Consider the following 26,854-nt stretch of genomic DNA (forward strand, 5'->3'; position numbering starts at 1 on the left):
TAAGGTAAGACAGGGCTTTTATTTTGCATAGGGTTTATAATTCCTTGGGACAATGGAAATCATTTTACAAATTTTACAAATTCTAGGCAGCCATGTGTCAGTGCTTGTTCCTGTCCCAGCATCAGCACCAGGCAGGGGGATTTCGAGCACCAGGCAGGGGTGCTCAGTTTCTTCGTGCCACCCATGGGTACAGCTTCTGCCAGTACCACCTGCTCTCCTCCAGCTCTCTGCCCCAAACCCACACACCTTCTACAAATCCTTAATTGTCCCCCTTCTCTTGCCCCGACCCTCAGATGGCACTTCTTGTCCAGGCCTAGAGCAGCCCCAATGCTTTGGGCTGAAAGTCACAGCTCACCCAATTCACCCCCTGCCTCCACCCGGCTGTCTATCACCCAGCCCAAAGCTTACGATAGTGCTATTTCTGTGCTCCGAACTGGGCTATCTGGGACTCATTCCTTCCCACCATCTCATTCCTTTCACCTCATTTGTCAACCTCAGGTGGTGAGCAACAGATCAGGAAGAAGATTTTCCCTGGGGGTTGAGTGAGGTCCTTGGGCTGTGGCTTATGGCCATGCCTCCCCTGTCCCCTCCCCACCAAGGCCCCGCACTTTCATCTCAGCCGGAAGTGACACCACTAGGACAAGGGAGGCATTGAGTGGTGTCAGGGGTGGGGGTGGCAGCGCATCTGCTCATGAGGACAATGAATGTGACCCTGTGTCTCATACAGATCATCCAGCCAGTTCTCTGTGGTCCCTTCTTCCTAAGATGCTTCTTCCACTCCTTGAATCATTTACCACACTCATTTTTCAGACTCATCTTTTCCTGACTGAACTCCTGCCTCCTCTGAGCTTCCCTAACACCCCTGTCACAGCACCCATCACACTGTGCTGTCCTTACCTCCTATGTCTCTGCCTTTTCTCATGAGCTCCTTCTCATTCAGGACATTTTTTGTTTTGTTTTGTTTTTTTCATTTCACAAATGGCTACCATACTGCTTGGTTCATAATTAGCACACAATAAATGTTTCTTAAGGATATGAGTAAATGAACCCTAATATTTGGGGGAGAAAACAAGATGAAGAGAGATGAGAGGCCTAGTTTAAGATCATACAATTAGTTGATTACAAGGCTGGGTCTAGACCCCAAGTCTTCCAGCTCCAAATCTAGTATTCCTTCCTCTACACAGCTGCTTCCGCGCCAGGTGGGGATGGTGGTGGGGAGGCCGGGCAGTGGTCTGAGTCCCATCCACTGGGCATTGTGGAAAGGGTTTGATCAGCAGATTGAAGGTCATCCCACCTTGTCCCTTGCCAAAGTCCCGACTCTATCACATCACCTAAAGTGTAATTACTGTTCCAAATCTCCCAGGTGACCCAGTCAGGGTCAAGTCCTTAGGCCCTTTCTCTGAGTCTTGTGTTTTGGGGAGAGTAGCTGACCCTTTCAGGAGCTCAGGGAGAAACTGGACCCTCGGCCCCAGAGCCCAAAGAAGGGATAGACCTTCTGGGTGAAGGAGGCAGTGAAGGTGTAGATGGGCTCTCGAGTGACAGCATTGACAAAGATTACCCAGCCCACCTCATAGTCAATAGACACCCTCACCTGCCGGGGCTGTTCCTCCAGAGCCAGGCGTGTAGGGAAGGAGCTCAGGGCCGAGATGAAGCCCCATGTCAGCCTCAGGGCCCACACCCCCTCCTCTGGCCGCAGCCGAAGCTCCCCCTTCCGCCGGATGTCCTTACTAACCACACCCAGTGTGCAGCTGCCCCCGTGAGCCAAGTCTACACTCACCACCCACGTGTGTCTCCCCCCTGTGAAGCCATCATGGGCCAGGACACAGGTGGCCTGGTCAAAGCGCTGGGGGTTTCCTGGAGAGTTCTGCCATTTGTAGGAGAACCGAGCCTGCTGGTGGTCCTCAGACAGGAGGAGCTTGGGGTGGGAAGTCTGGGGGTCTAGGGAGATGTGAGCTGTGGGGAAGACCAAAAGGGACACAGATGTCAGAAGACATGCTATCACCTTCAAGAAAAACCTAAAAACTCCCCTTGGCACCCCCCCTGTTGGTGTGATTACCAACAACATATATAGCATCTGCAAGGACCAGCAGCACAGATGTCATCTGGGAATGTGCTAGACCCTCAAACTCTACCCCAGACCACCTGAAATAGAATCTGTAGTTTAACAAGATCTGCACGTGATTCCTATCATGCTAGTGCCTGCCTCGGAGGATGCCTACCTACGTTAGTTGTTAGTTCTAGTTGTTAGTTCATTAGTTAGGACATCCATGCGCTCATCCGGTTCTGTGCGATCCCCTGGAAAGCACTTCTGCTCGGTGCAAACTGGCTGACTCCCAAAGCTGTGCGTGCCTGCTCTGACCTCCTCCTACTGCTGACACATCATGTCGCGTATCTCGGAAGGCGGAGACATTCTCCCTTGAGTCCAAACTTTATGATCACTCCCTGGGCACTTATGACTCATTTACACAGCCTGTGCTCCCCCGGCAGGCTCTCTGGCTCACCCAGGGGTTATTCCTTCTGCCTCAGTAATACAAAAACTGGCAGAGTCTGAGGACCACTTTTTAACATCAAAAACTTGTGCAGACCCCAGCATATTGTTACTTTGAATATTCATAAATTGGGACCAATTCATAAATTCAGATATGTCTATGAGTTAGAGAGTCTCTTGCAAGAACTCTATGACTTATCAGGGTCTTTGGCTGATAGACTGGGAACAATAGCCTTGAATGGGGTCCAATCTATTCATTCTTTTCCCACCCACAGGCTGTCCTCCTCCTAAATGTCATCTATGAAATTAACACTTGAGTGGGAGGAGTGGGTCCTGACACATCTAAGAATGTGATTCTTAACCCAGATCAAACTTCCCCTCATCCAGGAAGACTTTCCCAATGGAACTTGTCCCATTCCAATTTAATCGTTCTATTCTGTCATCATGTGCAGATCAGAACATGTGCTTCACGCCAGGTGTATGTGTGTGCTTGTCCCTTTTTCATGGTTTTCCCACAAGTCTTACAAAGGCAGTCACATGTGTCACTGCCATGTGTGACATATGTGTGTGTGTACATTTATATATATGATATGCATGTATTTACTATTACAGTGTCCAGTGTACAACCCTGTAAAAGTAACTGTCCTTTTCAACTGTAGATTCCTCACTCCCTCCCATCCTGATGTAGGCTGCTTACCTGGCTCATAGTCCAACTCAAAGCAGAATTTTTCTGTAAGGAGGAAATGAAAAAGGATGAGGTTTCATTAGTCTCACAAAACCATCATAGAACACTTTATGAAGAGGAAACTGAGGCCCTGAGAAGAGAAGGGACAAAGAAGGATGGAAGCTGGAACCCTCCAGACCAGTAGTTCTGAACTTGAACTTGCATCAGAGTCCCTGGAGCACTTGCTCAAACACATGTGTTTTTGATTCAGGTGGCCCAGGGTGAGGCCGAGATTTACATTTCTGGCAAGTTCCCAGGGGACTCGGATGCTGCTGGCCAGGAACCCACTTTGAGCCCCGTTTCCCCAGCTCTGAGTAGGCAGGGACCATGTTTGCCTTCAGTGACTTGCACAGAGCCCAGGACATAGTAAATCCTTGAGAAACATCTATTTAATGAACAGCTAAGTGGGTTAATTTCTGTCTCGTTCTGCTTGGAAATAATTTGGAGGAGAGTCAAAGGTCAGCCTTTGATTAGGGTAGTTTCCTTCACTGCCAGACCACTGGGAGTACTTGGCAGGAAGTGGACTTGTGGGGAAAGCTCTTCTAAGGTGACATTTTGGTGGGTGGGTCATTTGGCAATAGGTGGCATCATTCATGTCACGTGGGAGGAAGAGGAGGTGTTGGCAGCGAGCCACCATTCCCGACTCTCATTTCAAGCCATCCACACCCTCTCCTACCACCACTCCCTATTCCCGGAAAAGGGGAACACGGTCTCCACCAGGGCGGTTCAACTCTGAGAACCAGACTGATGACGGCGGCAGGTGGGGTGGGGGGGTGGGGGTGGGGAGAAGAGGAGGGAGGAAGTCAGCTACCATAGGGCAAAGAGAAACACTCTTGCTGGTTATTAGTTAACAAAGTTCATCATCTAAAACTTATCATATATGACGAATGCCCCTGTGGATTTTTAAAATTATTGACAATGACAGATTTTGTTCATCATTATCTTGTATATCGCTTCATGCCAAGTGATTAGCTATAATTATTTTTCAAATCAGTTGAATGTTTTCTGGAAATCTTCACTTTTATTAGCTCTCTTTGTTGTCACAGCAACCTGATAAGCAGATTTGATAAAGATCTGCCAATAAGGAAACCCAGGCACTGAAGGGAGCAAGCTTTGTCAAAGGTCATGCTTATCGGGCCAAAGAGCATGGAAGACTCAGGCTTCAGGCTGTGCTCCGTGGGGTCCTCTTACCCAGAAATATCTTCATCTCCCTCTGCAGCGGCAGGGCCTGCTGGGAGAAGTCCCGAATCCTCTGGCCCAGCTCAGGGGGTATAGCCTCTGGTTTCCGGCACCTTCTGGTTTCACATCTACGGAGCACAGAAATGGCGGGGTCTGGGAATTGCCCTCCTTAGCGATGCCTCCAGACGCAGCTGGTTGCCTTCTCCTAATTAGGCTTGGAGGTGCCGATTCCCAAGGGGAGACATATTTCCTTTAGGATGGACCCCCTCTCCCACTGCCCACTCCTGGGCAGTGCCACACAGGGGTGTGTATCTACAGCTAAACATGGGAATGCATTCGAGTATTTTGTGGGGGGAGGATTAGGTTTGTTTATTTTTTATTTTTTTAAATGGAGGTACTGGGGATTGAAACCAGGACCTCATGCACGCTAAGCACACACTCTGTCACTGAGTTATACCCTCCCCACAGGAATGCATTTGAGTACGTGAAAGTTCACATGTGAATTTTTAATCCTTAACGTGAGACTGTACATTTGTATGGCAATAAGTTGTACATATGGTGCATGTCTGTACGTGTATATATGAAAAGAGAAGAGAAGAACTTACCTTATTAGAGTGCTTCTGATATGCTAGGAGAAAGAGAGACAGAAAGCAGGGATTCAGTTTCCACTTTCTCCCTCCCACCTTCTCATAACTGGAAAAGACAACATACCGCATTCTCAGCCCTGAATAGAAAAAGGACACCAGATCCATGGAGTCATAGCGTTTTACGGTTTACGAGGCTTCAGGGATCTTATACCCTAACCCCTTTATTTTATAAGATCTGGATGGTGAAGTGACCTGCCCCTGACAGTTAGAGGCAAAGGCAAGCCCCACCCCAAGGTCGTCTGCTTCTCAGTCCCAAGTGTGTCCCCCTAAATCATGCTGCATTTCTGATGCCTTGTTGGGGACCACCCCTGTATCTCTCCTCCAGTGCAAGGAAGTGAAATAGACCAGAAAGAACTTTCTGACTGGTGGGTAGCGACACAGAGAACAGTTTGCCTTGGAAACAGCACTTGACATTTGTTCGCATAGTGCTTGATGCATTTCAAAGTGCTGCTTTCACTTGCATTTTATTGTTGGGTCCTCACAAATAAACAAAATATTTGTGAGCTAAATAAACAAACTGTCTTCCCTATTTCATGGATGTTAGGATGAAGAGACCAAAACCAGGGAGCAAAATGACCAGAAGATTCTTGGGGAAGCAAAGGCTCTTAGAATTTGGAACTTCCGGTCCTGTGACCCATCTTCCCCTTGGGAAACAGAGATGTGTGAGTGAAGGAGAGACGGCTTAACGGGTAAAGATGCAATCACAGGTGAGCACGGGTAAGCGGGGGCGGGGCTCAGGTCTCACCGTCAGGAGCTCCCTTGCCGGCCTCTCGTTCTTCTCCTCCAGTTCTGCAATCAGGGTGCTAAACCGGCAGATTTCCCTAGTGACCAGGACATCAAACTCATCCTGTTGCTTCAAGATGTCTCTATCCAGACTCTCCAACTGGGCTAAGAGGATGTTCCGCTGTTCTTCCAGGAACTGGCTCAGATGTGCAAACTCAGATATCACCTTTTGTTTCTTGGTGGCCACCTGAGTCTGAAGGACAGGAGGAGAGGCCAGAAGGAAGTTATTCCTTCTCTTCCTCTGCTTCCTTTTCCTTCTTTTCCCTTAATTCACTCCCATCTCCCTCCTGGCCTATATCCACATCCTCTGGAGTTTGGTGGTAATGTCAGAGCCCCCTTCCCTGGGTGCCCAGAGAGACTTGGAACAATGGTATGGTTTTCTTTCCACTCACCATGCCCCTTCTGGGTGCTCCACTGCCCAGCATCACCTGGGCTCCTGCAGGAGCTTCTAAAAGGGTGAGGCTCACATGAGGTGTCAGGGAGGTGGTGAGGAGACCCTACCTCCTGCCTTTTATGAAGTGCACATTTTGTGCACAGCACTAAGCTGGCATTACAATCCTTAGAGCAATTCGGTGTCATAGTGATGATTTTTAATTTCCACTTCACAAAAAGATAAACTGAGGATAGAGAGTTGTTTGAGGTCATAGAGCTAGTTAACGTCAGAGTCAGGATTCAAACTCAGAATGACTTCAAAGCCCTGAATACTACGTTGCCTCAGTGTCAGAGAGACACTGGACCCTGAGGAAGGGAAGACGACCCGGGGAGGGATGATGACCTACCAGGAGGACTTGTGTCCTTTGATTTTCTCTTGATTGGATTCCTTGAATCTCCTCTCTCTCTCTTCTTAGACACTCGAGACATTTCTGTATTTGTTCCTGGAGAAAAGGAGCATAAAGTATTTAAGCTGTAGAGGGGAGGGATAAATTAGGAGCTTCGGATTAGCAGATACAAACTGCTATATATAAAATAAACAACAAGGTCCTACTAGATAGCACAGAGAACTATAGTCAGTATCTTATAGTAAACTATAATGGAAAAGAAAGAATACAGGGAACTGTATTCAATACCTTGTAATAACCTCTAGTGAAAAGGAATATGAAAAAGAATATGTATATATATGTATGAATCACTATGCTGCACACCAGAAGCTAACACAACATTGTCAATCAACTGTATTTCAATAAAAAAGAATATATAAGTATATATATTTCTGAATCACTTTGCTGTATGCTAGAAACTAATACAACATTGTAAATCAACTATACTTCAATTAAAAATTTTAAAAATACTGAAGATGGAAATGATTTGTTAAGAGGTGTCATTTCTGCCCCTGGGGATGGCATGACAAGGGAAGGAGTCACTCTCTTAGCCGAAAAAGCCTGGCCCTTTATTGTCCTTGACAGCTTACTCTCTTTGGTCTTTTCCCTCTTGTCTTGTCCTCCAAGAATTTTGATCAAGGCTATCTCTTTTTATCCTGCTCCATGTTTCCTGACTCCATGTTCCCACCTGAGCCTTCCTGTCTGCAGGCTAAACACCCTAATTTCTTTCTCCTGTAGTGAGTAGTACCTGGGACCTGTTCTGAGCTTGATATGCCCTTCTTTGAAATTATCCCAACTTTCTCACATGTCCCAAAGGGAACACATCCAAACAACACCTCTGGTGAATGGAATAAACTTTCTGGGTGTGATTCTGGAGGGAACAAGAAACTCGTATAATGCAAAAATAATCAATGAATTGTTTTAAAAATTGCTTGCTCTAGAATAGAGTTTGGAACAAGTATACACACATTAATGACCGAGTAGATACATTCCAAATACATTTAGAACTCTCACCAATAAACGTTAATTAACTAATTGACACGTACACATAGACACCCCCCTGTACTAAAAATGCAGCACGTACACAACACACACTCATTTAATGACAAATAAAATTACATACCACATATATTTACCCAACCTGCACATACGTAAACACCAATTTATTCACAAACATGAGTACTCAGTTACACATACGCACTCAAGTATCCAGATCCCCCCCAAATACACTGCATGCCCTGGTAAATGTGCGGACATTAATACTCGCACACACTGTACAGTCATTCCCTCAAGTGCAAGCCCAGACATCCTCAGACACACCTGACTGATCTATGATCCAGACACACACGCTCATGTTTTGGTGACTCATTCCTTCCACATGCATTTATTGAGCTACTATCATGTGTTGGGCACAAGTAAACAACATCAGACATGCTTAAAACATGAGCCCGATCTTCCACCCCTGGGTCTATTCCCTGGCTGATAGAAGCAGGGGGATGGAATTTGGCTTCAGAGTGGCCCAAATAATTCACAACTCCGCTCTGATTCTCTCAGTCCAGTCCAATCCCAGACCCACCCTGGGAACTTCTCAGTGTCCCCTGTCCTACCCTGTAGGGCCCCGCTGCGTCCTCCAGGAAGCGCACGGTGTGGGCGCGATGCTCCGGGGCCTCGCGGCACACCACACACAGCTGCATCTCATCATCCTCGCAGAAGAAGTAGATTTTCTCCCCGTGCTCCTGGCAGACGTCCTCCTCCTCTGAGCCCAGCCTGGACGCCAGCTCCAGACGCTTGATGTTCTCCACCACGCTGGCCAGCTGCCAGTTGGGCCGGAAGCTCCCTGGGCGGAAAGGCCCCTTGCAGAGTGGGCAGCTGGGGGGCTCCTCGGGGTCCGGGCCGGGGATCTCAAGGTAGCGGGTGAGGCAGCAGTGGCAGAAATTGTGGCCACAGTCGATGGTGACCGGCTCCCTCAGGGTCCCTTGGCAGATGGGGCAGTTGACCTCATCGGCCAGGCTGGTCACTGAGGCAGCCGAGGCCATGGTGCTGCTGCGCTCGTGGCCTCTTCAAGGTCACCCTCTCTGCTTGGCTTGGGGTGAAGGGCCAGGAGAACAATGAGGACACACACCACACACTCACACACCCACAAGCACACACCGCCGGTCACAGGGGCATTTTACAAACCCACTGACCCCTTCATGGTTGCACACACGCGCACGCGCACACAAGGGCAAGGCACCCACTTGCATCTCTGGCAGCCAGGGTTCTGCTGCCCCCTCCCAAAGGAACAGACACACACCCTCCAACAGCAGAGTTAGAGAAAGAGCGGGAGGATGGGGTCACAGCATTCCAGAGATGACCTCAGTTACTCCCATGACCTGGGGGTCGCTGCTCCTTCCCGTCCATCCAGAGACACTCGCAGTAGAAGGAAAGTGGTCGTATCTTAACCATCCACAGTTGAAAGGGGCTGTTCTTTGGGGAGCAGGAGGGAGACTGGGTCCCAGTGCAGTGCTGCCACCCCAGCCTCCCTGCAATATGACCAGCTGGCTCCAGGGAGATTGGAGGTATCAGCCAATCCAGGGGAGTGTGGAGACCCAGATAAGGGCGCAGTGCCCTGGGGGGTGGGGAACATGGCACAAGTAACTTCACCAGTGATGCCCCAACCAGCCTGCCAGAGGCTTCCAAAGGGGTTGGAATGTACTCTGTGTGGGGGAGGAGAAAGAAAAATAACAGCTGGCATTTATTTACGATGATGGTATTCCTCACGCTGCTATAAGTAACTTAAACTTATGATCTTATTTATTCCCCCTGTCTGCTCTACAACATCGGTGCTATTAGGATATTAGCTGGGCTCAGCCAGGTTACTCAGCTTGCCCGAAGCACGTAGGGAGGCGGGTGGGAGGCCATCGTTCACCCTCAGATCTGTCTCAGAGCTGTGTTGTCCCATAGACATACAATGTGAGCCACATGTGCAATTTCAAAATTCCCAGCTGTCATATTTTTAAAAGCAAAAAGTGAAATGAATGAATGTTTAGCCCCAAACAGTATCAACATGGAATCAGCAGAAAACATTCATCATGAGACATTTTACATTCTTTTAAATTTTTTTAAACTTTATGACTTTTATCCACTTGGGTTTTTTTTTTAAGGGGGGTGTAATTAAATTTATTTATTTATATTTATTTATTTTAACAGAGGTACTAGGAATTGAACCCAGGACCTCATGCATGCTAAACAGGCACTCTACCACTGAACTATACCTTCTCCCTAAATTTTTAATTTAATTTAAGTCTTTGAAATCTGGGGTGTATTTTACACATACAGCACATCTCAGTTGGGACCGGCCCCATCTCAAGGCTCAGCAGCCTCGTGTAGATGGAGGCTCTGGTGCTGGACAAGGGCGGCTCCAAGGGCAGTGCCCTTGGGGGCAGAGGGCGTAGGCGGGGTGGAAAGGGAAGGTGTTGTACAATACAGATGGAGTGAAAGGGGAGTGAAACAGCGAGGGGCGCTGATCATCCACTGGGGGAATGGAAAGAGTTTTCCTTGGTTTTATCCACAAATGTAGGTGACAGCTGAAGAACCGTGGCTGTTTGATCATTGTCTTGGCTCGGAGTTTGGGAGGGGCACAGGGCTGGAAGCCAGGAGACTTAGATTGAACCCAGCCTTGTAACTTTCTAGCTCTGTGACTTTGGGGAGGTCCCTTTACCTTTCAGTTTACATTTCCTTCTCTGTAAAAGAAAAGTGATTATTCCTGCCCCAAAGGGTTGTTATCAGATTGGATGTAATAATATGAAAATACTAAGCTTTAGATAAACGTGGTTGAATCTGTTTATCTTTTCGAGTTTTCTAAATAGTATCAACATGAATTAATTGTATTATGATTTCTTGCCTTCTCTCTGCTGCAGTTAAAAACTAAAATTGAACTACAGTGTTACCCAGACTCCAGGAGGGACAGTGGCATGGGGAGATGGTGGGGGTTAGGAGTTTAGGAGATACCGGCCTGAACTGGTGAGACTAGGAAAGGAGGGCAGAGGAGGGGCCCCAGAGAGCCATCATCACACTTGCAACGTGTGAACAGAGCCCCTGGGACAGAGTCCCCCGGAAGTCAGACACCTCCCACTCCGGCTGAACTTTGCACACCTCAAAGCCAGAAGTTTACGACTCCCACCTGCTCAGTCACACAGGAAGCAGTGTCTCCTCCCCAGTTCTCCCCACCCAACTATGGTCAAGGGAGGGATTCCAGGAAACCCCATCTCCCAGTGACCTCATGGCATGCCCTGCTCCCCACCCCAGGGGCCAGAAGGACAAGAAGGAGTAGAGAAGGGGCTGACCCCGCCACTGATGGGAAATGCTGGGTAATTCGAGATGCCCTGGAGTTTGGACTCACTCAGCTGATAAGTGGTGGCTGGGACTCTGGGAAGCACAAGAGGTGGAGCCAGGTGGCTTCTCTGTCCGGTCACTCCCGCCTTCCCCTCGCTCAGCCTCCTGTTCCTTTCCCTCTGTGACTCACGTAAAAGTGAGTCAATTTCAGGGAAAGAGAATTCGTGCAGACTGAGGCAGAGGCCTGCGTGGACGGGCTGGGGAAGGTATCACGATGCCCTCAACACCCTCTCACAAAGGGGCTGCCTGTTCTGACTGCAAAGGGCCCCTGGAGGATGGAGTGACCACCACCTGTGGACACACCTTCTGCCGTCTGTGCCTCCCCCCGCCCTCCCAGATGGGAGCCCAGCCCTCTGGCAGGGTCCTGCTCTGTCCCCTCTGCGAGGAGAAGGAGCAGACAGAGACCCTCTTGGTCCCCGTGCCTCTGGGCCCTCTGGGGGAGACTTACTGCGAGGAGCACGGTGAGAAGATCTACTTCTTCTGTGAGAATGATGCCGAGTTCCTCTGTGTGTTCTGCCGGGAGGGACCCTCCCACCAGGCCCACACCGTGGGCTTCCTCGATGAGGCCATCCAGCCCTACCGGGTAAGAGGCATGGGGTCAGCTCAGGGCCAGCTGGGGAAGGACTGTGTCCTGTGGTGTAAACAGGGCAAGGATATGAATGAAGGGCCATGGCTTCCACATCAGGGGACCCCAAGAATGTTGGGACACTGGGGAACTCCTAGACAGAGGGGCATGTGGTTCCACTTAGACGTGTGGTCGTTCACAGTCTTAGGGGGAACTTAAGCTCCAGCTGTGAGAGGACACCACGGTGACAGAGCACAGAGAATGGTAGCCATGGCTTCACTCTCTAGGGAAGGAGAGAGAACAGGTTATGGGCAGGGAGGACTTGGTCTCCCGGATCCAGACTGGATATGAGGTTTAGCAAGACCCTGGCCACTTGGGCTTGGAGGGAAGAGAGGGACGAGGAAGGCGTCCCACAGCACCGCTCTTCTTTCGGATAAAGGGAGGTGTGGCAGTAGCCCATCTGGTCCTGGGGACATTATCCACTTCTATCTGCCTCTCAGATCCCTCTCATCACTCAGCCACCAAGTCTGGAAGCGGCTTCCTCAGAAGTACTTCTCAGTCTTTCACTCTGCATTATCCCCACAACCGCCACTGAATCCAGGCTCTCAACATCTGTCACCCAGAGGCTCCAACAAGGTCCCTGTCTCCACTCTCCAATCACCTTCCAATTTGCTGTGAGGCAGCGCTTCCCAAAACACAAAGCTGATCACGTCACTCCCCTGCTCACAGTCCTTCCATGGACCCCTAGGGTCCAAAGGAAGCCCAAGTCTTTAGCAAGGCATTCAAGGCCACTTGCAGTGGGGATCCTGCCTTCCTGTCCAATGTCTTCTCTCGGCCGCCCTCCCCTGGCATCACATATCCAGACAGACTGACCATTAGGTACCTGCTGTTTTCTGAATTAACACTCTTTCCTTTTGGCATGTACTTCCCTCCTGGAAAGCTCTCCTCTCCCCTCACTTTTTTTTTCTTTAACCATTTTACCAGTTGCTAAGTGTACAGTTCAGAGGCATTAAGTACTCTTCTCCTCCTCCTCCTCTCTCTCTCTCTCTTCTTTTAATGGAGGTTCTGGGGATTGAACCCAGGACCTCGCGCATAGGCTGTACCGCGAGCTATACCCTCCACCCGCCTCCTCTCCTTCTCTAAACCAATTGGATATTACCCACTGTAACTGGATTCTGCTCTCTAAAGCCTCCCCTTGTCCCTGCAGGCAGAACTGCCCCCTCCGCTGTGCTCCCAGCTCACTACCCGCACACCTTGATTACTGCGTTTGTCTGCATTTTTATCACTTGTGAAATACTCCTTCCCTAGGTGGTGGTCTGTTAGGGACAAGAACTGGGCCTTTTTCACCTTTGAATTCTTCAGCACTTGACAGTGTGCCTAGAACAGGGCAGACAATTAACATCTGTGAGTTGAACGATGAATTAAGCCACCTCTGTCTGCCCATTCTTCGCTCCACAGGATCGTCTCAGGAGCCGGCTGGAAGCCCTGAGTGTGGAGAGAGATGAGATTGAAGCCATGAAGAGTCGGGAAGATCAGAAGCTCCAAATGCTCCTGGTAAAGGCCATGTCCTTGGCCACCTCTCCTTTCAGGGTTTTCTTTTCTATTTGTTTATTTTCAACTGTTCAGTTTCTATTGTTTTCCAAATATGCTTTTTCAGTTCTTTTTTTTTTTCTCTTTTAAAATAAATTTTATTTTCTATTTTCCCATTGTCTTTAATTAACCCTTTTAAATGTATTTCTTTGTGTGTGTGTGGGGGGGTAATTATTAAAACAAATAATTACTTATTTTAACGGAAGTATTGAGGATTGAACCCAGGACCTTGTGCATGCTAAGCATGTGCTCTACCACTGAGCTCTACCCTTCCCCCAGTAAGTATATTTCTAATATCTGAAGTTTATGTGATGTTTAAATTCTTCTGACCCTTCATTCCAGTAGCTTATTTTCTTGGGAGCTTTCCTTGTGGTTCCCACATTTGGGGATCCCACATTTGGAATGGCTCAAATCAGCACTTTTCTTTGTTCATTCCATGGGGGCAGAGTGGACAAGACACACAGGTATGAGGTCCCTGTGATCAGCCAGTACCTGGAAGAGGCATTGGCTTCTTGGTTTGATCACTCCTCTGGACACTTCTGATTTACTTCTGATACTGAAGTTCCCAAAATTTCCCATCAGCTCTGTCTGGCATTTTAAGGATTCTTGTAACTTTGGAGAATTTTTTGTTGTCTGCATTAAATGACTTCAGCAGGCTAGATATAATTTTGTTCTCAAACATCAAATATCCACCTAGCATCCATGAGTGAAATAGTTCACTGAGACATCTGTGGCAGAACAGTGTCTCGTAAGAAATTCTGATTTTCTTGGTTTAGAAGACCACTCCCCAATATCATATGATAACATTATTTGTAAGTGTAATTATTTTCTTAATACTTGAAAGTGTTTTTATGTTTTGCACAAGTTTCTGAAGTGGTAATCCTCCACTTAAATAAATAACACATGTGCATGGCCAGAATTACTGTTTTTTCTTTTTTTTAAGGGTGCGTTTTCTCTCCCACCCCAGCTTTATTAAGATATAATTGAAGAATTAAAAATGCATATGCTTAAGGTGTGGAACAAGATGTTTTGACATAGATATATATGTGTGTGTGTGTGTGTGTGTGTGTGTGTGTGTGTATACTTATAAAATTTAGGTAGTTCGAGTAGAAATAGGTGAATTTAGGTCTTTTGTCTCCAGTCTCTTTTTAGCACTTCTTTGACTCTGTAAAAGTAATCTCAGTTTGGGTTTTCTATTTTATCCAGTAGCTATTCAAAATGATCTTAAGTTCACTTTTCACGTGGTGAGGTAGTCCTGGTTGATTTTACATTAACTGAAGGTTTTTACTGTCATTTCCCAGGGCTGAGAAAATATGACCTGTAGGATTCTGCTGTCAGATTTCATTAAGTTAATGATACCATTTTTAGGTCTAACATCTTGTAATCTTAAATAATATTCTCTGGAACTTGAAAATTACGTCCAACCTCTGTGCTCAAAAATGTTTCTCATTAGTCTACCTGACTAACTAGTCAACTTTTAGAATAAAGTTACTGAGTACTCTTTACATTTCCGTTTTTAAAATTCACTATATTGAAACAAAAACAGTTCACCCATTTCTCCCAGTTGGAAATCCCCATTTAGGGATTTTTCTTAACAGACTCTGGGGGAGCTTGTTGTCTGCTATTTGTTGCCAGGCTGCGAACAGGCAGACTGTTCCTCCTCACCCCCTGCCTGTGCAGAAGGGTATGTGGGGTCAAGGTTGTGGAATCTTAGAACATCAGAGCTGGGAGTGGTTCTGCCATCTTCTAATCCAACATCTATCTTGCCAGCCATTATTTTTCTGAGCAGAAAACTGATGTCCAGAAAAGTGATGCTCCCAAGGCTACACAGCAAAGCCCAAGTTCATGATGAAATGGCTAGAACCTGGGTCTCTTGACCTTTAGTCCATTGCTCTTCCCATTACAGTCTGTCTGCCTGAAAGCCTTGACTTCAGATAGGAAGCATGGGGCCAGATAATGTATATTAGTGTCTGCGATCTATACTGCCCGCCAGGTTGACCCCGAGGACTGTAGGCCAATGGTGTGCTTATGCCTGGTTCCCTCCCATCGCTTTCTTTATGCTACAAAGTTATGCAGGGGGAAATCCACAGTGTGCGAATTTCTGGTACCTTGACCAAGGAAACAGAGTTTTGGGACAAGATCTCTCCAGCATCCATCACCTCCCAACAAAATATGCCCCATAGATGGTGACCTCAGTGGCTAAGACCAATGCCACACCATTCTCTTCTGATAAGTTGTGTTCTAATCGCAGCTTCCTTTTGCTCCAGTTGCTCTCTAAGGAATCATCTCCACCCGACTCTAGGGATGATATGGGAGGGTTAGGATGGTATTGTAGATGTGAAAGAATGTTTGAGAAGTTCAACGTAGCTCTGAGAGTATAATGTGCATTATTAATAGAATCTCTAGGTAAGACAAGAGCATTGCCGTCATCATTGCTAAGTCTGTCCTGACACGTATACTTTTACTACGGCATTTTTGGGAGAATGAATCTTGGGACTAGTTACTTCCTATCCCTTTTAATCAATAGCAAGTATATAGATGATCCTCCTGGAACCCAGCTCTGTGAGCTTCTCCCTGACCACATGTGTCTCTCTGCCCCTTGCAGACTCAGATTGAAAGCAAGAAGCAGCAGGTGGAAGGAGCTTTTGAGAGGTTGCAGCAGGAGCTGGGGGAACAGCAGTGTCTCTTGCTGGCCAGGCTGACGGAGCTGGAGCGGCAGATCTGGAAGGAGAGGGACAAGTATATCTCAAAGCTCTCCGAGGAAGTCACCCGGCTTGGAGCCCAGGTCAAGGAGCTGGAGGAGAAGTGTCAGCAGCCAGCAAGTGAGCTTCTACAAGTGAGAGACACCCCACCACCCCGTGGGATAGGAGAGGGATTCCACAGCAAGGGGACACCATGCTGGGGGCTGGAAGATGTTGAGAGAGACTGGAAGGGGAAGCGGAGATTATTTCTAATGGGAGGGACTGATGGTTATTGGGTTCCTTTGGCCCAGAGAGGTTATGGAGATGCAGTCCCAGAAAGCTGGATGACTTCTTGCCCACGTCACGCACTACGGTCATGCCAAGGGCTTTGGAATCAGATGATCTTGGGCCTGAGTATTGGCTCTTCCAGTTGTGTGACCCTGGAAAATCTCATAACCTCTCTAAACATGGGGCTAATAATAGCATCTCCCTCATGGGGCTGTTGCAGATTATAAAAAACAATCCATGCAAAATGCTTAACATGGTCCCAGGCTCACAGAAAGAACTCAGTAAATGGTGCCTGTTGTGATTAGCATTATATTATCCTGTTTCACATCAGGCCTGGCTGATAACTCAAGGCCTGGTCCCTGCTCTCCACCATCTCCTAATTGTTGGAAGCAGAAGACACTCCTAGGATAAGGCTGAGACAGACAAACCAGTTCAAATGAACTGACTACACAGTCCCACATTAGTAAGGAAGCATAATGTAAATGGCTGGTCTGATGAGTAGGTAATTAAAAAGATCAGCTCTCTGGAGGAGGAATTTGGGGCTGATATGTTAAGAAAGAAAGAATTACAGAATCCCTGGTGGGAAGGATGTGTGGAAACTAAGCGTATCTTTTTCTCTTGTAGGATGTCAGAGTCAACCAGAGCAGGTAGGGCCCACTCTCCAGTCCCACCTGCTTTATTCTTGACATTGAGACTGAAGGGGGAGGGCACTCACTGACTCACCCAGCCTCCGCAGATGGCTACACAGAAAAGCAAAAGCATACTCAGTGACAGACACACTTTGTCATTCACTCATGCATAGACAGCCCTGATTTACTAAGGTTTGTATTCTAAAGATTCTTTTTTAAATTGATTGTTTGGTATTGGGGACACAATTTTCCCCTTAGAAGTGAAAGTTATAAATAATGATTATGTTTTTAGGCTGAACCAGGAATATCTATTTAATTTTTGAAATTATTAGTCCTAGAGTCAGTATTTAACTTCATTTAAAATGTCATTCTAAGGGGGAGGGTAATAGCTCAATGACAGAGCATGTGCTTAGCATGCATGAGGTCCTGGGTTCAATTCCCAGGACCTCCACATAAAAAAAAAAAAAAGCCATTCTAAGTAGAAATATTTTGTAGAGAATATGATAAGCACAAAACTTGGGAAGACCAGTATGTTCTTTGAATCATCTTTCCCATTCAATTTTCCCATTTCTTCAGAATTTCAAATGCTACTACTATAACAGGACAGTCACCAGGAGCTGGGAGGCCTTGCAAGTAGGGGCTCCTTTCCTTTCAAACATCAGCAGTCCACCCCGGGCTGAGCAGAGACACAACTAGGGAAAAGCTGTCATGTAATGGGTAGGGCACTGAACCAGGTGTCCATGAATCAGGAAGTTCTCTAAACATACTTTCAGAGAATGTCAGAGATTTAGATCTAAGTGGGCCTCTGGAGGTCTTCTTGTCCAATGAAGAAGCTGAAGCCTAGAGGGGAAGTGCTTGTTCAAGGTCACACAAAAACTGACAGGCAAGCACTGAGCTGGAACCAGAACTGAGGGCTTTTTCACTGCAGTATATGTTTTCTTTCACCTACTTTTTTCATCTCCCCTAACCTCCAGCCCCTTTCCTTTCGTAATGAACAGCGCATATTAGACTGGTTAAGGCTGTTTTTCAAATGGTACTGTACTGCCCTCTAGAGGTTCATGGGGTAATGATCTCCTCCCTTTTGGTCTCCACATGCCCAAATGTTCTGTGGTTACCATTAGTTCCTCCTAGGTCTAACGTCAATGCCTCTTGCTTTAGCAGCTAAACATTTCCAGCAAAGGTAAAGAGATGATACTCAATCTCATTATTCATCACAGATGTCAAGATTCCTTAGTCTGACTTAACCTCACTCTGTCTGGATGACCCAAACATCATTTTTGAAGTTAAAACCTGACTGGTTCCCAACTTACCTGCAGATGTGAAATGAAAACTTTTGTGAGTCCAGAGGCCATTTCTCCTGACCTTGTCAAAAAGATCCGTGATCTCCACAGGAAAATACTCACCCTCCCAGAGTTGATGAGGGCGTTCTCAGGTAAGGGGAAAGGAGCAGCAGCTTTCCCCATTCTCATCAGTTGCCTTTCTGCCTTCCATCCATCTCCATCTTTCCCCACCTTCCAAACCTGGCTGAAGACGTCTTCCATCCCTGAAGCCTTCCTTTAGTGATCCCACTCTGCCCAGAGGGACCATTCCCTAGAGTGTCTCCTCCTTTTCCCAAGGACGGGCACTGCACTGAGTCCAGGAAGGTGAGGACTGTGTTTCTTTCATAGCAGAAGCTGAGCCTTCTCTTGTCCTCACATTGCTCCCAGGACACAAGGCCTTTCAGGGCACCTGTAAGAAATAAAAAGTCACAGATCTTTCTATTTTTGCTTCCCTCAGAAAACTTGGTGCATCACCTGGAAACATATTCAGGTAAGTGCCTGGGGGTTTGTGAAGCCATTCATCCATTCAATCCAAGGCAGCAAACAGCAATTAAATATATGAATGCTGGAGCCTGATTGCTTGGGTTCTCTGTTCTCACTTTTGCTAGTTATGAAACATTGGGCAAATCATAAAGTCCCATAGTTTCTTTATCTATAAAATGGAAAATATAATAGTACCCACCCCATAAATAGCTGAAAGTAAATGAATTATTATATGCAAAAAGCTCAGTATAGTACCTGGCACATAATAAGTGTTCAGTTAATGTTAGTGACTTGTATAAACCTAATTACCCCCCCCCAATTAAAAAAAAATGTTAGTTACTTGTGTAGATATTATTTATTTATTCAAAAATATTTATCAGGTCCTTGTTTTTTGCCCAGCATTGTGCTAGACTTTTTTCAAATTGAAGTATAGTTGGTTTAAGTGCTAAACTTTTTATTAACTTGGACAAATCTTGTACAATTTTAGAAGACAGGATTTCCTTTTAAATTGGTGCTTAATTTAGAAACTATTTCCAGAAGCATCACCTCATTCTGCTTCTGAAAATTAATGTACAGAAAACTCACCTGGAAGGGGTGGGGGAAGGATCTTGTTAAAATGCAGATTCTGATTTAGTAGGTCTGGGATGGGGCCCAAGATTCTGCATTTCTAACAAGCTCCCAGGCAAAGTGGATGCCACTGGTCCGTGGACTGCACTTTAAGAAGCAAAGCGTTTCAGCACAGCACCACTTGCGGGTCAGATAGAAGAGCTATCATCCTCCGTTGTGCTGGAACAAAAGGGGAAACTGAGGTTCTGAGAAGCTGAGCCAACGACAGGCTGCACAGGGCGGGTGCGCTTTCTGCCTCCCATACACAGCACACGTGCTCTAGGAGTATACCTGGTGCCTCCAGCTCTGTTGATGTCCATGCCTTCCTCCCTCTAGGGGTTGTCACACTGGACCCTCAGACCGCCAGCCGGAGGCTGGTCCTCTCCGAGGACAGGAAGTCAGTGAGATACACCCGGCAGAAGCAGAACCTGCCAGACAGCCCTCTGCGCTTCGAGGGTCTCCCGGTGGTGCTGGGCTCCCCCGGTTTCTCCTCCGGGCGCCACCGCTGGCAGGTGGAGGTGCAGCTGGGAGCCGGCGGCGGCTGCACGGTGGGCGTGGTCGGGGAGGAGGTGAGGAGGAAGGGGGAGCAGGGCCTGAGCGCGGAGGAGGGCGTCTGGGCCGTGATCCTCTCGCACCAGCAGTGCTGGGCCAGCACCAGCCCGGGCACCGACCTGCCACTGAGCGAGGTTCCGAGCCGCGTGGGCGTCGCCCTGGACTACGAGGCGGGGCGCGTGACCCTGCTCAACGCCGAGACCCGGGCGCCCATCTTCACCTTCACCGCCTCCTTCTCCGGCCAAGTCTTCCCTTTCTTCGCTGTCTGGAAAAAAGGTTCCTGCCTTACGTTGAAAAGCTGAGTTGGAGCGGCCAAAGGGCGGTGTAGCGGAGAAAGCAGACCCCTGGGATCCAGCTCCAACCTCCGGGGCAAGTTGTTGTGCCCAAGACGGCAGGAGGATCCGGGATCTCAGGGCCCCTACAGCTTTGTAATTTTTTCACTTTATTTATCTTATGTCTTTCAACTCCCTGACGTTCCTGGTCCCCCCACCCAACCCCCCGCCCCAACCGCTAACGCTCCTGCTTTATGTGCGTGATGAGTGTAGAACCAGAGGTGGGCGAGGCTGCGCCTAGACCAGCAAAGCTGGGGAGCGGGGTGGGAGTGGGGGGGTTGAGAAAAAAAGACTAAAAAATTTTTAAGCTTCTAAGGAACTGTCATGGGAAAAACAGAGCTTTGTGGATCTTGCCCTAATTTATTCAGTTGACTGTTTTTACTTGGGCATATACATGGAGATGCTTTGGCCTTATGGCTTCTTCATCCAGCCCTGTGGAGACGCAGGTCCTCTTCCATTCTGACACCTTCAGGTCTTTTTTCCATAGAGAATATCCTAATAAAGTGTGCGACCCACCCACGCTCCTGCATTTCATGTGTCTAATCAGTGTTGATGGGGCTGAAGGAAAGGCTTTAAAGTCAGTGGAATCTCTGTGACCAAGACACATCCTGCCCCTTCTTTTACTCAGGACTTGCCTGATGGCAGTAGGGCCAGACCTCATTGTCCAACAAAACAAGGCTTGTGTTCAGTTCTAACTAGCCTCTTAGATATTCATTATTATTACTGCTGTTATTATTGGACACAGAAACAGACCACACATTAAAATAACTTTACGAAGCTAAGTATGAATTTCTGTAACGATGATGATTTCCACACCACTACCACCACCCTTTCTGATTCTTGCTCTCTCTCCTCTCAAGTTTAACACTCACATTCCCACTGTCCCACCCAACCCCCGAAAAGATCTACCTTCATCCTCAATCAGGTTCCCTCTAGTATAAGTCTATAAGTATACCTTTTATATCGTATGAGCCTTGCTCAAGTGTGGGGTCAGATGTTTTAAAGACACTCTAAGTGCCTGTGCTATATGTGAATTTCATTACAAGACTGTAATATGATTCACTGGGATTGTGAATCATTACCCCTAATTTACCTGAGCAAATAGAAGTCCTTGATGTAAAAGAAGCCAGAGTTTTGGGGTTTCTTCTGTCCTCCTGAGTGACAAGCAGAATGCATTGCCTAATATTTATTATAAAAGTGGTATATACTGCTGGTTAAAAAAGGATTCAAACATTTGCACAGAGTGTAAGTGAAAAGTCCCTCTCTCCACCTCACTTCCTCTTACCATATTCTATAGGTAAACACCAGTATCACAGTTTGTATAACCTGCCAGTTTTGTAGACAAGTACATTTAGCTTTTTTTTTTTACCCAAATGAGATTATACCATAAGTACTCCTTGCAATCCACCTCCAGAGAAAAACTATATACAACACATGCCTTACTGTAACACTTGTCAAACATTACCGAAGTCAAAAGTTATTTTGCAAAAATACACATCTTCTTTTGAATCTTATAACAAACCTGTGAAATACAGAGATCTCATTTTGTTTTTCTCGCTCTGTGGTTGAGAAAACTAGCACACAGTTAAAGGAACTTGTCTAACAGGTTTCACAGCTTGTCTTCATAATCTGCAGGAAGTGGAATCCGCAGATCCTGGTCCTCGTGCCTCAGTCTGGTGACATTTCAACCACTGCTCAGACTTTCCGAACAGACGGCTCATGATGGGGCTTTGTTTCATTTCCTCTGCCCTGAACCAGTGTTTTAGACAGGCAGGGCTTTTTTGGGCTTTCTTTGTATGAAATAGAAAAAAATAAATGAACGACCAACACTATTTCCAAGCTTCTGGTGCTTTTCATTTTAGGGTGGTCTGGGAAATGTAGGGCTGTGGATACACACAAGTGGAGGCTCTGGGCCAGAATTAAATGCTTTATTGCCCTGCATAAAGAAAAGAGAATTTAGGAGTCTAAGGAGAATGTTTAGGGGTAGCCAATACCCCCAGATGAGGACCGGGAGCTGCCTGGAGGGAAAGAGGAGGAAATTAATCCATTCAGGTAGCCCGCTGGAGAGTTTGAGGATATCTGTGTTGCGGTGTCTGTGATGTAAAACCATCCTTTATCTCTGCTTACAGGATCCTTGTGGATTTTTTGGTAGAGAGCCTTTATCTAGTTATCAAGTTAAAGAGTGTTTTTCTGTTTCTAGTTTTCTTAGTTTTTCAAATAATACCTAAGATTTCAGATTTATCAAATACAATTTTTCATGTTTCAAGATAGTCATTGTGATTTTTCTCTATTTGTCTATGGAGGTGGTGACTGCTTTGTCAGATCTTCTGATGTTACATTACTATTGCCTTTCTGAGACAAACTCTACATGATAAAGTATCATTTCTTAATAGTTCACAGCTGGAATGTTGCATAATTATACATAGGTTCTTTAACTTACCTAGGACATTCTCAGCTTTGCTGCCACTGTCTACCTCAGTGCTTCTCAAACTTTAGGGTTTAAAAGTCATCTGAGAGTCTTGTGAAAAGTCACATTCTGACTCAGAAGGAGTAGGGAGGAAGCTAAGAGTTTGCATCTCTTAAAAGCTCTAGGGTGACGCTCGAGCAGCTGACCCTGGACCACACTGGAGTAAGACTCTATCCCACTCCTCTGCATCTCACCCTTCAGGTCCTACTGTAGCTATTCAAACTCCAAACTCCTGAGAAAGACTTCTGATTGGCTCAATACTGGTTTTTGTGCCAGACTGAAATCACTAGCTAGTATGTTTGGATGACCCTACATAAGATAGCCATCTCAGGGCCAATCATTGTGGCCAAGGTACAGTTCACAGCCCTTTGACTTTGTTATAAAAATAGTTTAAACTCCATCTCTGCTGGAAGCAAGTTTACTTAATGTCTCTGAATCTTTAAGTCATGTGAAAAAGAGATTAAAATACCTATTCTATAGGATTGTTATGATAAATGTATTCACACATGTAATACGGTTCTGGAATCCAATTCCAATGTGGGGCAGCGGTGCGGGTGGGGTTTCCTCACATCACCAACAATTCTCTGGACACCAGCTGGGTGTCCTACCACCCAACTCAATTCTAACACTATCTACCTGGAGATAGCATCAGAGTCCACAGGTTAAGGACTCAGCCCCACAAGACCACCCTCCACTTCAGATGCCAGTCACAAGGCCAGGTTGTTACCTGTACTTCTGTACATGTGACATGTAATGAATGGCCCAACACATAATGGGCCTGGTACAGTGCTTGGCATTCAGTAAGCAATTAATGTTGGCCGTGGAGTTGGGGCAAACTCCCTTAGAATGAGATTCTGGACGTGTCTCATTGATAGTGATTGATGTATCAGATGACTTGTCTGCAGAGTCAGAATTATACTGTGTAAACCACTTAAATATGCACCAAAAAGAATCAATTTAGAAGCAAGAAAATCTTTACTTATCCATTCTTTTTCTCATGTGTGATGGAGAAGTCTGTGGTCAAAGTTGAAAACTTGGGGTAAGTCCAGTCCAGCACTAGCAGAATCAGAACCACAGATACTCAGAACCATGGGTGAAGGAAGGAGTGGGGCCAGGGTTGGCCTCTGGTCATGGCCAACTGTCCTGCATCTCTAGGGCTGGATGTCCCCTGAATTCAAAAAGAAGTGCAGTTTCGTTGCCTGGGGGTTAGAGTAGGGTATTGTTAAAAATGTATTCTAATCCACAGAACAAAAAAATTAAAGATAAAGAGGACTGCTGTGTAGATTATCTTTAATTTGGAACTATGGGGTTATTACTTACGAATATTATCTTTGTAAATTCTCTCCTTCCTACCCCCATTAGAAAGAAGACACAAGAGCTAATTATCCTCATGATAACAATAAAGCCATTGCCACCAGGATCATTCCCTCACAGCAGTCTCTTTGTCTAGGGACCCCGAGACTGGGTGAGTGGCCCTAAGAACTATGCAGAAGTAACAGTGAATACAAATAAGTCTAGGCGCCCAGCCCTGGGGATGTGAAGGCCTCCTGTTCTGGTCTTGGCTCAGCCAATGACTGACCTTGGGAAAATCATCCCATTTGCCAGGGCCTAAAGCGTGATGGAGTGAGTCCCTTCTAATTCTGAGACCTTATGACTTAATTCCCATCCTCAGGGCGCTGGCCATCTAAGGGAGTGAAGAGTGAGTGCTGCTTCTACCCTCTGAGCATCACCTTGTTTCTCACAGGAATGGGGGCCAATGTCAGATATATTCTTCTAGTCTCTTGGGAGAGCAATGACCTCATACCTTTGTGCTCAGTGAAAACCATGGGCTTTAGAAACGAGAAGACCCTGATTCATATCCTGACTCACGTCTTACTTGTGTGACTTAAAGAGGTTTACTTAATCCCCCAGAGCTTCTAGACTCCTGGTCTGAACACTGGGAACAAGAAGCCACCTTAGAATTGTTATCAGGGACACGAGAAAACACGCACGAAAGTGCGGGGCACATTGCCTGCTGCAGTGTAAGCACCAATGATGATGCTGCCGAGGGTAACTGTGACCTAAAATCTTGGAGCTGGGAAGAATCTCAGAGGATAATCGGACCCAGGATTTTATCTTTAGGCAGAATCTAAGGACGTCCATTTTACAAATAGGCAACTAAAATATAGAAAATTTATGTAATGAGAAAATCGTATTTCCTCTGATAAATGAGACCTGGGGGAAAAGACCATTTTTCCCCCAAGATCAAGGGCTATCGGGAGCTATGTGCTCCTCGAAGGCCTCATTCTCTCCTACTAGAGTGTGTGTCAGGATCGCATCACCTTCCTTGTTGTGCTGTCTTCTTGGGCAAATTCACAGAGGCACAGCAGATTAGCTGTGGGAATTTTTGAAATTTTCATCTTGAATGAAGTTTACAGCTGATGAGTGTAACTCACCCGAGCTTCACCATACTGTAAGCTATCATGTTAAAAACAGTAACATTTCTGCCGTGGCACTGTGAGTTTAGCGGATGGTTAGAACTTTTTCTTTTTTTTCAGTTTCACAAGAAAACAGTTGAGGACACTGACATGCTGACACTGACAAGGAATTTTATTTTTACTCTTTCAATCCCGAGCAGCTGTGAGTTGAGGCCACAGTGGCTAGAGTGTGACACCTCCTCTGCTCCAGACTCAGGCCCCAGGGAACAGGTTCCACATCCCTGAAAGGCCAGCAGATGAAACCTTAGACCAGTAACAGGCAGGGAGTCACAACTGAGACTGGCATACAGCCCGGTCCCCGTGAGGACTGCACACTCTGAGAAAGGGTAAGTTGGAGGAAAACCACCCAGTGGTGCAGGAGACAGGAGGGGAGCCTTTCCTGGGAACCGTTCTGAGAAACAGAACACCTGGCCTAGTGTATGGTTAGTGTTTTGGTTTGTAGGGTAGGAACCCCCGAGCCAAAAAACAAACATAAAATGCTATCGGACTGGTGTTATATCTGGGTTCCCTGCTAGAAGCACTGAATAGAATGCCCTCAAAAAGCCTTGCTGAAGATGAGCACAAAATAAGATATTAAAAACACAAAAATGACCCCCTTCCACATCGTTAAGACACAAACTGGTGGCGCACAACCCCAAGAACTTCAGCTCTAAAACTGTAACAAGCACTGTAGGTCTACTTGACCATATGTGCAGGTGTAGTTCATAAAAAACCTAAAATATGAATATACAAATAACAGAAAAATATAAAAAATTCAAAATAATCTGTTGAACAAATCTTGCCAGCAACCTTCTATACTAAGATGGCACTGTAAAATACACATTTTAATTATCTTCAAGGGTCTTGTATGCTGACACTTTATCTTCTACAGTTTATTTTGAGAGCATGACACTTATAAAACTCACTAAAGCAACAATGACTTGGAAGCGTTAATATTTTGGCCAAATGGAAATATTGCCTATTTAATAACTATTAGCTTTTTATTAAACAATAATCACCTTTAAAAGTTTCAGAAATCTCCCATCATTGTATAAAAACTCTTTCCAAGAAAGGGTAGAAGGCATTTTGAGAATTACGAAATTATTTCATAAAGACTAGTAGTATATAATTTTAGCGGGCAATTCGTACCAATCAAAAAATTTTAAATTTCAAGAATATGCAAGGAATTATTGTCTCTCAGGATTCCAATGGGAGTTAAGAGACTATAATAATAATGCATGTCATTTCCAATAACCCACACACTTTGCACACATGTATTTAGAAAGAAAAAGTAAAATTTTTAAAAAGGGGAAACATGAATGAGTCCACAAACGAGAGTACAGGGAGGAAATGTGCTCTTTGCCACTAGTATGATCTTGGAGGTACTTTGTGTAACCCTCCTTTTTCTACCTTTAAGATGGCAATTTAAGAAAATCAAAAGAGGACAGGAAATGGTCAGATAGTTGAATGTACTGGAGACAGCACTGAATCTCTGTAGGTGACATTTCCTTTGGGGCAGTTTATTTTCCTAGGAAGGATTGTGGGTGTGTCATGCCGGACGTCACCCTTCTCGTGGGAGCCCCACACTCCACAGACACAGGAACCTCAGTGCAGGGCCACCACTGCAGGAGAGGAAGAACGAGATGGAACCCTTGGCAATGGCTGATTAAGTGTCCCATGGAAGGGCTCTTCTTTGGGGACTTCCAGAAATGACATGCATGTATGAAGATGACAGTAGGCAAAGCTGCAGAGTTCTCAAGGACCCAGAAGGGGCCCAGGAGAGAAGCCCTGGGCTACCGCTGTCAGCGGAACCTCTTTGTAGCCACAGACTGCAAAGGTCTGGTAATATCTGAGTTATAGACGAATCCCAGGC

The 26,854-nt window shown here is 46.3% G+C and overlaps 2 protein-coding genes across 6 annotated transcripts; one reads left to right on the forward strand and one right to left on the reverse strand.

The window, feature by feature from the left end:
• LOC102512996 (tripartite motif-containing protein 10) lies at positions 1–19,638 on the reverse strand. Of its 5 annotated transcripts, XM_032462642.1 has the most exons (12): positions 19,466–19,638; positions 19,154–19,354; positions 18,170–18,494; positions 12,926–13,063; positions 11,462–11,589; positions 8,247–9,335; positions 6,601–6,696; positions 5,784–6,014; positions 4,997–5,019; positions 4,404–4,519; positions 3,186–3,218; positions 1–1,953 (listed from the first exon to the last, which is right to left on the reverse strand). In XM_032462642.1, the coding sequence occupies exons 6-12, from the start codon at positions 8,673–8,675 to the stop codon at positions 1,436–1,438; spliced, it is 1,446 nt and encodes a 481-aa protein (XP_032318533.1). In that variant the 5' UTR covers positions 8,676–9,335; positions 11,462–11,589; positions 12,926–13,063; positions 18,170–18,494; positions 19,154–19,354; positions 19,466–19,638; the 3' UTR covers positions 1–1,435. The 5 variants fall into 5 exon arrangements, with proteins under 5 accessions (XP_032318533.1, XP_032318534.1, XP_032318531.1 ...); XM_032462643.1 differs by lacking the exon at positions 19,154–19,354; XM_032462640.1 differs by lacking the exons at positions 19,154–19,354; positions 19,466–19,638 and having other exon boundaries at positions 18,077–18,211.
• Positions 10,211–21,679, forward strand: TRIM15 (tripartite motif containing 15). The gene is made up of 7 exons (XM_032462639.1): positions 10,211–11,596; positions 13,037–13,132; positions 15,774–16,004; positions 16,762–16,784; positions 18,083–18,198; positions 18,543–18,575; positions 19,511–21,679. The coding sequence occupies exons 1-7, from the start codon at positions 11,228–11,230 to the stop codon at positions 20,026–20,028; spliced, it is 1,386 nt and encodes a 461-aa protein (XP_032318530.1). The 5' UTR covers positions 10,211–11,227; the 3' UTR covers positions 20,029–21,679.
• The last annotated feature ends 5,175 nt before the right edge of the window (positions 21,680–26,854 follow it).

Source organism: Camelus ferus, chromosome 20, assembly GCF_009834535.1.
Source record: "Camelus ferus isolate YT-003-E chromosome 20, BCGSAC_Cfer_1.0, whole genome shotgun sequence".
NCBI lineage: Eukaryota > Metazoa > Chordata > Mammalia > Artiodactyla > Camelidae > Camelus > Camelus ferus.

Bases quoted from the DNA above. Each gene is read 5' to 3' on its own strand.
- LOC102512996 (XM_032462643.1), bottom strand. From the start codon at position 8,675: ATGGCCTCGGCTGCCTCAGTGACCAGCCTGGCCGATGAGGTCAACTGC. The intron at 3,219-4,403 runs GTAAGAGGACCC...TCCTCCTTACAG, and splicing joins GGAGATGAAGATATTTCTGG to AAAAATTCTGCTTTGAGTTG. The intron at 1,954-3,185 runs GTAAGCAGCCTA...TCTTCCCCACAG, and splicing joins TGAGTTGGACTATGAGCCAG to CTCACATCTCCCTAGACCCC.
- TRIM15 (XM_032462639.1), top strand. From the start codon at position 11,228: ATGCCCTCAACACCCTCTCACAAAGGGGCTGCCTGTTCTGACTGCAAA. The intron at 13,133-15,773 runs GTAAAGGCCATG...TGCCCCTTGCAG, and splicing joins AGAAGCTCCAAATGCTCCTG to ACTCAGATTGAAAGCAAGAA. The intron at 18,576-19,510 runs GTAAGTGCCTGG...TCCTCCCTCTAG, and splicing joins TCACCTGGAAACATATTCAG to GGGTTGTCACACTGGACCCT.